General features: G+C 39.8%; 1 protein-coding gene and 1 pseudogene across 1 annotated transcript; both read left to right on the top strand.

Moving 5' to 3' along the window:
* Positions 1 to 3,728: 3,728 nt before the first annotated feature.
* On the top strand, positions 3,729 to 9,105 carry soul5l (heme-binding protein soul5, like; the record flags this gene model as incomplete). Its single annotated transcript, XM_037689815.1, has 6 exons — positions 3,729 to 3,763; positions 5,390 to 5,471; positions 5,577 to 5,697; positions 5,776 to 5,915; positions 6,292 to 6,455; positions 7,698 to 9,105. Coding segments are annotated over 6 exons (1,029 nt in total), but the record flags the coding sequence as incomplete, so codon positions are not given.
* Positions 4,896 to 5,015, top strand: LOC119423281 (annotated as a pseudogene).
* Positions 9,106 to 10,032: the final 927 nt, after the last annotated feature.

Below are 10,032 nucleotides of genomic sequence, written 5' to 3'. Positions count from 1 at the left end.
ATCATTGTTGATGGTAGAGAGGTGATCTGTTGTTTGGACTGCAGCTGTAATTTAGTGCTTTAGTGTTGCTTCTCTGTGAATCAATGGTGGCACAAGAAAATGTTTGGATGAACAAAATATTCAAATCAGGTTCTAAAAATCCCCAGAGCAACAAACCTATTTAAATGTTTTTTTTTTGTTTGTTTTTTTTTCTGGTTGTGCCAATCTGGACAGAGAAGTGACTTCCCGGTTTTTTTTTTTTAACTTTGCCGTTTCTGCTTTTACCTTTTTGCTCTCTATGTGAAGCTTCTTTCATTAATTATTAATAACTATTTTTTTTTCTTTGAAGGATTAGCAGCACATGCAGCCAGGAAGTGTAGATGATCATTTGATGGCAATTCTTTGTAAATAGAAATTGTTCAAAAAGAGGCGCGTAACATTTTATAAATTCCAGTAGTGTTTCAGATGGTTCAGTTTTTGATTCTCCTTAAGCGATTCAGGTAAGGGAATAAAGCAATGCTACTGAGATTTGACCAGAGTCACGTCTGTCCAGCGAGGACACCTCTGCACAATGTTCACACAGTTAACTCGTCTCCAGAGTAACTCTGAGGCGAAGACGCCGTTAACTGTACACATTTCCTGACGGTGGTTCAAGAAGGGTTTTTGCTCGTTATAGAAGGCTGTTTTGTTTGTATGAACTGTCACAATAAAGCTGAAGTTCTGGAAAGGTCTCAGATCACACTGTTGTGTGTACAAATACACTGTCTTCACCGTTTTTAGGCAAAATGTCCTCAGGATGAATTTTGTTAATTTTTTTTTTCAATCTGTTCAAAATGTTGTTAGACCTTAAAGGTGAATGTTTAACAAAAGTTATACATTTCTACAGTTTTGAGAATACGAAGTAGTTTTCATTTACCATGTGAAACAAAAAAATTAATTTGGGCCTTTCAATACTTTTTTTTTTTTTAATAGTCTTGTAATGATTCTAATTCTTGATGTAATGGAGTTGGTCAACTTTCTGATCTGCTAGTCAGAGGTGTTTTTTCTCTGCTCGCAGATTTTCACAAGATAATTTAAAGTTCTTTGATTTCAAAGAGAAAGATGTTTTCAATAAAAGATGGCAGTTTCAGCTGCTAAATTAGATAATAAAATATTAGCAGTTTTGTTACCATAGTGCTTTACAAAAAAAAAAAAAAAAGATTAGATAAATTTGATTGTGTGGATGTGAATCCCTACAATAAATGTTAAATGATTGGACATTGTTAAAACCTTTTACCGGTACACAGGAAAGTTTTGAGGCCAGGGTTAGAAGGTAAATGTAGATTTTATGTACCCGAGTGTAGTTGATGGTTCTAATAAATGACCTCAACTAATGAAGATAGCTGGTTATTTTTTGGGAGGTAACGAGGCACCATAAGTCCCAATCACCTGGAGGTTGCACAATTTGCAAATAAAACTGAAGGACTTCAGTGATTTAAATCGACATTTGAAGTGCTTTTACAGTCGATGCAAGTCTGCATTTGAGTCAGTAGTTGAAATTAATTCCCTACAATCAAAAGTGACTGACATGTTTGGTCTGATGTCTGAGCATCAAAATTTAAGTAACAAAACAAATCATGGCTGTAGTGTATAATTTTTCATTGTTGCTTGAGTGACAAGTTTGTGACCGAAAAGACTGATATACAGTATAGACCAAAAATATGGGGAATTTAAACGATCTGACTCATTGAATTTATAGATATGTTTGGCGGCTTTTGATTTAATTTCACAAAAATAGATTTGAAAAATTGATATTCTTTACAGTTGGGTGTTACCTACTTGAGAAATGGTTGAAAACTGTGTGATCTTGAAAAAGCTGATCAACCAGAATTGTAAAACAAAAGGGAGCCAAGGACTGATCCCAGAGGTGTGCCCAAACTTAAATGAACCACTGAAGACATTGTTAAAAGTTTTACTTTTTAAGATGTTCTAGCGAGGGAATTTTCCACAAGAACAAGCTACTTCAGCTCCACTCGTTCGCTTCATTTATATTGTCCTCAACATAGTTTACTGTTGCCCAAGTCCTTCAGACAAATCATATAAAGGAAAACGATTGAGTCCTTATCATTCCCTTTATATGCACAGTACTAGCAGCAGATTTTTTTAAAGTCTTTTCTTGAATGAGTACATATCTCCTACCACCTTGCCTGCAAATGTTTCAAACAATGAGAATCTTACATGATCTGTTCTCTTTTGGAGTTTGTGTTAGCAATGACTCACAGCTTCTACGTCACATTTATGTCAAATCGACTGAGTTACAGCCGGTTTGGGATTGCTAAGGTTGATTGGTGGTCATTTTGAAATCGTGTTGACTCCAAAGGTTCAACTGGAGATGTAAACATGTACAACAAGGCTCTGGGAAGTGTGGGTGCCGAGGGTGCTACAGCACCTCCTGGTGGATGATAGAGGAAATGCATTTCCAGGCAGTGTAAGAAACAAAGATAAACTCAAGAACACTTATTAGCCCATCATACACCTGGATTCCAATATTTCCATATTAACCATTGTATGTCAACAATTACTGTCTGAAAGTTTTATTAAAGTCTGTCCAGGATTCATAAGATACTTTGCTGACACACACAGACTTCAACAGATATTGCCAATGGTTGAAGATCTTGTGCAATCTGTACTCGGAGTATATACTGGGGATGACTCTCAGCTACTACCGCACCAAATCTGGGCGCAGTATTTGTAAAACCGACTGATTTGCATGGGGTTTGATCAAACTAATTATCTGTGTTAGCCATTTTAAATTACTCCAAAGTAAATCCTTGTAGACTACATATCCAATGATTTGCTGCTGTCAATCCAACGGTCCACAGGATAATTTACGCACAAGCATTTACATTATCGCCCGCCTGTTCATGGCCATGATGCAGGCAGGTTTTTGTGAGTGCGGGTAGTGAGCCCCTCCCTCTGTGAGCTGTAGGCGGGCCTGGTCCCCCACCCCCCCCCCCCCCCCCCCACCTCGCCGCAGTCTGCAGTAGATCCTCGGGTCGGCTCTGGGTGCAGAGGACTGCAGTCTCCATCACCGCTGCATGCTCCTGGCAGGTGCAGGATCCACAGACAGGACCACCATGTAAGTCCCTTCACATCCAAAATGTTAATCATGAAGATTTTTGCTCTGTGCATTGTGCGTGAGTTTTATTTCTACCGACTTTTATCCGGTGTTACTCTTATTTAAAGTTGTTTTTTTGTTGTTGTTTTTATGCTCCAAATTGTTTCCCAGGCTGCCTCTGACGTGATCAGACGCTCAAAACGCAAATTTATCAATAACATAGACTGAGATTTGAGCCTGACATCAAACGAGCCTCATTTCTGGTATTATTTGGGTCTATGGTTCTGATCCTTGCTGACCTCAAAATGTCTTTGGACTAAAAAGAGAGGAGTGATGCAGCAGAATTCTGCCTCCCTCTCTCTCTCTCCTCTGTGCGTCGCAGGAAACCGTGTCCTGTTTCACCTCTGCAGAGATGAAACAGAGCCCTGAATGCAGCATCCTCACTCTCAGACAGACTAAAGCTCATCAGTGACTTAAACAAAATGCATTTATTTTTGCACGTTTTGTTCAGTTCTGGGTGACACGTTTTGTCCTCCATCAGACCTCTTGACTTTTATCAGTTGCTTCTTATTTAAGCTTTTTATGTGATGTTTATAAGAAGATGTGTGATTTCTCTTCTTTCCTCAGGGCTTTCATCTCAGCTTTAGCTGTTTTGGCCCTGGTGTTTTCAGCTGAAGGTCGTGTTGGGTACGTTGTTTTACTGTAAGGACGAAGACTGAATCCAAACTTACAACTCCAATATATGAATTAAACTAGAAAATTAAGTTTAAAATAATTTGCAATGCATTTATTTTCCTAAACTTTGATTGGGTTTTAGCATGATGTTACAAAAAGTTATTTAAATCGTGTTCAGTTCTCTCTGCTGGGATTTATTTAGTCCATTTTGTAAAAAAGTCTTGCAGGAACTGACCGTCACTAAATCTTTTTTCTTTCCCATTATTCTAAAATGATTGTTTCAGAATAAACTGATCAATAACTATCTGATAGTTTCACTTTAAAGCTGTAATTAACTTTTTACTTTGGTGTAATAAGCTGTTGGTCCACTGCTTAAATGTATGACCAAAGCTACAGAACCACCTTCCTGTTCGTCTTTAACTCTGATTGGCTGAAGGTGACATCACTGTCTCAGGTTGCCTGCTTTTTCAAAAGTCCAGTTAATTTGGTACTGAGGTCAGGGTTTTGCAAAGACCAATATATTTTTACTGTTGTTTGTTAAAAAAAAAAAAAAAACTAGAAACATTTGTACAGATGTGTTTTGTACATAATGTATTTTATGATGTTAGAAATGTCTCTTAATTAGAGGCAAGCTGAGTGTTAGAAGTCGACTGATCTTGGTTACATTGTACTGTATTTTTCATTTGACAAATTATGATAAAAACATTAACACTTAGAATAACAGCTCTACCAGTTGCGCCACCGTGCTGCCCGGATTCACAGAAATATTTAATAAATTGGAAATAAATATGGGATGAATAATGACACTCAAACGGGGAAGTAAAATCTATGACTTTTTTTAATTTTGCACTAGTCGGATCCTGGACACCACTTGTCAATCAATCTAGTACGCTCGTCAGCAACTGACCAATCGGCGACCTTAATTTGTCCCGAAGGTAAACGCCCCTTACCTGCAGGAGCAACACCCTGTTTTCCTCCGACAACATTGTCGGGGTTTTGCATTACAAACAGAGGTTAATAGTTAAATTAAAGGTTAAGTTGTGCTTTGTGTTGTATGTAGATATATGTTGCAACTTCTGGCTGCACAAGTTTAGTTTTTGTTTGCTATGATCCTTTAAAAGTCCTATTTGTGACTGAGCTCCTCGTTTACGGCCATACCACCCTGAACACGCCCGATCTCGTCTGAACCTCTGAAGCTAATCAGGGTTGGGTCTGGTTATTACTTGGATGGGAGGCCACCTGTGAAAATCAGGTGCTGTAAACTTTTGCACTTCTCACAAACAATTTTCAAGGTGACTTTATTGTCATTCTCATCACATGTGGTACATGACGTGGAATGAAACTGTGTACTCGAGGTCCCAGTTACATCCAACAATAGCAAAAATATAAAGCATAAAAAAAGAAACATGAGATATACGATAATAATCTAATGTAATAAGGTGTATTAAACAGCAGCCTGAACATGAGTCTGTTGTGAGCAGATAGGTGAATATAGCAGCTTAAAGTAAGAAATCAATAGAAAAACTGACCATGGGGTGTGTTTTCAGTACTGTTGGGGGGGAGAAAGCACCCCTAAAGCTCAGATCCTAGAATCGCCCCTGCTGAGAAATAAATGTGGTTTATTGATTTATTTTGTAGACCGAGTACGAACACCAGCTTCTGCACGGAGTCCAAGGAGTGTCTGAAGTATGAGCTGGTCTGCCGAACAGATGAGTACGAAGTAAGTCGCTTAAGAAGAGCAAAGAAGAAAGAAAAGAAGAAGAAGAAATTAGATGAAGACAACCACCCACTGAGATTTTAACCTGTTATGGGCATGTGTGTTCAGGTGCGACACTACGGCCCCACCTGTTGGCTGTCAACAGATGCTGAAGCGTATTTCATGGGGGTGGGTGCAGCCATGGCTTTCAGGAGACTTTTCCAGTACATCACCGGAGCTAATGAAGCAGGTATGAAGACGAGATAAATCTTTTTTTTAATTTTTTTATTGTCGTTGTTGTTTATGTAATTGTGTGCGCTGTGGGCAGGTGTTCAGATGGACATGACTGCCCCCGTTCTGGTGAAGGTCCCAGAGGAAACCAAAATGTGGGAGCCAGCAGTGTACACGCTCAGCTTCCCTCTGCCGTCAGCCTATCAGGACAAACCGCCAGCGCCTACTAATGACAAGGTGAGTCAGCAGGTGATGGGGGAGAACTTTAAATGCAGGGCCATGCAGTTTCCCTGCTGCAGGACATGAGGTCAAATTATGTGTACCTCAGAGGATCTGTGTGTAATTTAATCAGTGACTTTAGCATCAAGATCAATACGGAGCACTGATATATGCTGAGGACTGGTTCCCCTTTAATCTATACATAAATCATTCTATACTGTATCTTTACAAAAAGGAAGAGTTTTATTGCAGATTAAACAGAAGTGGTTTCCAGCATCACCTTTTGCATAAATAAGCAAGTGTTCCTGTTTCATGATGTTGTCTCAGCAGTGGAACTTTAAGTTTTACATGTGGTTTGTTGTTGTCTGATATTTTGCCTGTGTTGGCTCCACAGCTGTATTTTACCGAGATGCCAGAGATGCTCGTGTACGTGAGGAGTTACGGAGGCTGGATGCTGTCGGTCACCTCCAGGCTTCACGCCCACATGCTGACGAAAGAGCTGGAGAGAGTGCGAGCTTCCCACAACCGCAGTTATCACTATGGAGTCGGTTATGACAGGTGGGACACGCATTCACCTTCCTGCTGATTATTAACTTTATTTTGTCCTGAGTAGGCCTGTCACGATAACAAGTTTTGCTGGACGATTAATTGTCTCAGAAATTGTTGCAATAAACGATAATATTGTTTAAAATTTGACAATAATTAGTAATTATTGTCAAAATTAAGAAGAAATGTTGGCTAATTTAATTTTGAGTGTAGGACTTTTTTGACCACTAGATGGCAGTATAAGACTGTTTGAACCCAAGGATGGATAGCGAGGGAGCAAGCAGCGTGTCTCTTGAAGAAAAATGGGAGGGAGACCCCTTGACGTGACATGGGCTGTCTCTCCTTCCTTGTTTTCGGTTCTCAAAATGGTGTACGCTCGGTGTGGTTTGAGCTCTTTAGCGTTGCATTTTTCACACAAAGCTTTTAATAAAAAATCAGTAAAGAAGTTCTCAGGTTCTTTTTGCAGAGAAAAACAACTTTTTACATGAAGGCACGGGTTTCAACTGTGAATTTTGGAGCTTCGACAAGACGGAGGTTTTTTCCCGAGGTCGGCCTGTTAGCTTAGCTCGTAGCTTAGTTTCTCAGCTTAGCTGCTTTTAGCGAAAAGACTAGAAAAGAAGAGAAGAAACGATAAAGTCGATAAATGAAAACGAGGTCGATAATTTTCATTTATCATACAATTAATTGAATTATTGTTTATTGCGACACAGTTTGACTTTACAAGCCTAAACTGATATGATTCTATTTATGGTTTGCATGCGATTGCATTGTAAGTTGTGTGATTGCTGGAGATTTTTGCAAAGAATTTCCAACGGATGGTGTCCTACACTAACTTTGGAGCTGTCTAAACTCTTCCCACTCTCATAACCTTTTTAGCACATACACAGATTATACATAAAAAGGTGGGCATTTTTTGTCTTCTTCCACCCCGTAAAATATAAATATAACATGAAACACTGTCGGAATATAAAATTTACCATGTGTGACCACGAGTCTTCTGTTTGAGGCTTACTTTTTAGTTTGTGTATTTTCTGCCTGTCTTGAAAGTGCTGTCAGGGAGTGACAGACACAGGTGCGTGGTTACCATGGTACCGTAGCTTCAAGCATTCTTTTGATCCTAGTTGTCTTGACACATCAGTTCATGGCATTTTGTCTTGGATGTCGGTTATTACAAAGTTGATTTGGTCAGTACATGCATTGGCACCCTTCAGAAATGTTCTAGTCTTTTTGATGCTCTCGTGTTTGTGTGTGCAGCCCCTTGAAGCTACTGGACAGACATAATGAGGTTTGGTATGTGGCCGAAGGGGAGCCAGTCTGCACAGATCCACAGGAACCGACTCCTGCACACACGCCTCGTCCGACTCCAACCGGCCTGTCCGCCGACTCCCCATCTGACCCGCTCCCACTCATGCTCTCCGACTCGCCCTCACTTATTCCCTCCAACCTGTCCTCAAACACGTCTAACTCCTCTTTACTGCTGCCTTCTGATGGACCTGCTGTCTCCACGTCTGAAACGCCAACCAATATTTCATCCACCCTGCCCTCTGACCCTACAGTCAGCCATCATCCACCCTCCGCCCCGACTTCGCTGGACCCAGCGACCAACTCCTCAGAGCCCGTCTCTGTGGGCCCGTCGCTGGAGCCGCAGCGTGATGCTGGCGTGTGGACCAGCACAGCTCTCAGCTCCGTGGACACACGAGCTGAAAACAACACCGAGGTCCATACGGATGCAACCCATTAGCATCAGTCTGATTGTAGAACTCCAGTTATAGCAACAAGGGTTAATGCTAGAAATAAACACTGAAGGTGCAACGTAGGGTGTTTCATAGACAGAAGTAATGCACTCTTCATCTATATCTCTCCTTTTTGTGTATTTCACCGCCTTATGACACCGTGTTTCTTAGAGAGAGCTCAGATTTCTGAAGTGAGGTGCTGTGGTAAGGTTATTATGGATTAATAATTTATTGCCTGTTGTAGACAGATTTTTGAACACAATCAATTTGGATTTTTTTTTTTTTTTTACCAGATTGATGAGCTAATGGCTTGGCCAAGCAGGGCTAGGGCCAAAGAGGATTTCTACCATGAGCACAGGGAAGTTGGATGTGGTGACTGAAGGATACGGCAACTTGACTCAACAGTTTACTGAAGCAGCAGCCAAAACGTCACGTTTTTTTTAATATACATAGACACTAATACAAGCAATGTCAGCTGTAGCTCTACTAGCGAGGGTGGTATGAATAAAACTAGCAGAAACCAAATTTACTTTTCTTGTTCTTGTTTTTGGACAAGCTAGCATGAACATTGCAGCACAGCTACAGGAAGCCAGAGAAGATGCAGTTTAAGAGGTCATCTATGTAGAATAGATAATGTCAAACTCCAAAAGGGGTCAAAATTAAAAACGTCTTCCAAGCAAGGGGCCAGTTTCAATTGATACCAGACATATTTTCTTGCTTGCAGGTTCATCACCAAGAGTTCGATTGGCATCATTTGGTGTTCTCTACTGCCCTTTCCACATCAGAAATCAAAGATTACTGAACAATTCGAGCTTTCGACCATTTTTTGGCTTCCAAGTTAGCCAGCTGTCTTGAGAAGTCTGAGCTAAATTCTATCAGTTTTTAAAGCAAAATGAGAAAAGATGAAAAATATTTAACATTTAATATATCTTGGGGGGCCAGAAAAGATGTTAACAAGGGCCAGATTTGGCCTGCGGGCCTTCAGTTTGACACATGTACTTTAGAGCGTTGAATGCTGGAAATATTGCTTTAATACTTGCAACCATCCTCTGTTAAGTTATATTCTGCCACTGTTTACCTTACAGGCATGTTAAAAGCTAAAAATAGAGTATTTTTTGGCTACAGGCACGTACAATGGAAGTATTTTCCCCCTAGTATTTGTACTATAGGATTTTAGTTTGCTCACCCCTTGAAAAAATGGACCATGAGGTCTCAGTTTAAAGAAATAGGATAATTCTAACTGGACTGATGAGCTAATGGCAATTTTTGCAAAGACTAAAGTGGCTTGTTGCTGTTTTATGTTTAATTAATTTATTTTACTCTAATATGAAATAATTCAATTGAAGTTACAATGAAAGCTATTATAAACTGCTATACCACCGTCAGCTTCACATTTAATTGGTTACATATTATATTATGTGGTTAATTGCAGCTAACTGTAGTACTTCCTGTGCAGTTTGGGACACTTTTGTCATGCACATCATATTTCTGCCAAATTACCTGCTTGATGCTAAATTGACAGTGGTTTAAAGGTTTATTTTAAAAAGAGTTTGCATAAACAGGGAAATAACTGAGACTGCAGTCTAGCCATTGTCTTGTCAGTCCATCTAGAATTAAATTGTTTCTCCAAAAGTCAATTGTTCAAAGAGCTGTTCATCACAAGTAATAACTATTTATAACCTTTCCATAGAACCGCACGTCAAAATATCTAAGTCCTACTACAACTCTTGCATCTTCAAACATATGTGCGTCCTCTTCATCGTACGGGGATATCAAACCGCTGCGTGCTGACTGAGCTGTAATATTTGTCTTAGTTTAAACATTAGGATAAACTTGCATTGATTGTGTTGATTATG

The sequence above is a fragment of the Nematolebias whitei genome, chromosome 16 (assembly GCF_014905685.2).
Source record: "Nematolebias whitei isolate Nwh7 chromosome 16, NemWhi1, whole genome shotgun sequence".
Lineage (NCBI taxonomy): Eukaryota > Metazoa > Chordata > Actinopteri > Cyprinodontiformes > Rivulidae > Nematolebias > Nematolebias whitei.
Note: the sequence above shows the minus strand (reverse complement) of the source record. Positions and strands in the feature narration are given on the sequence as shown.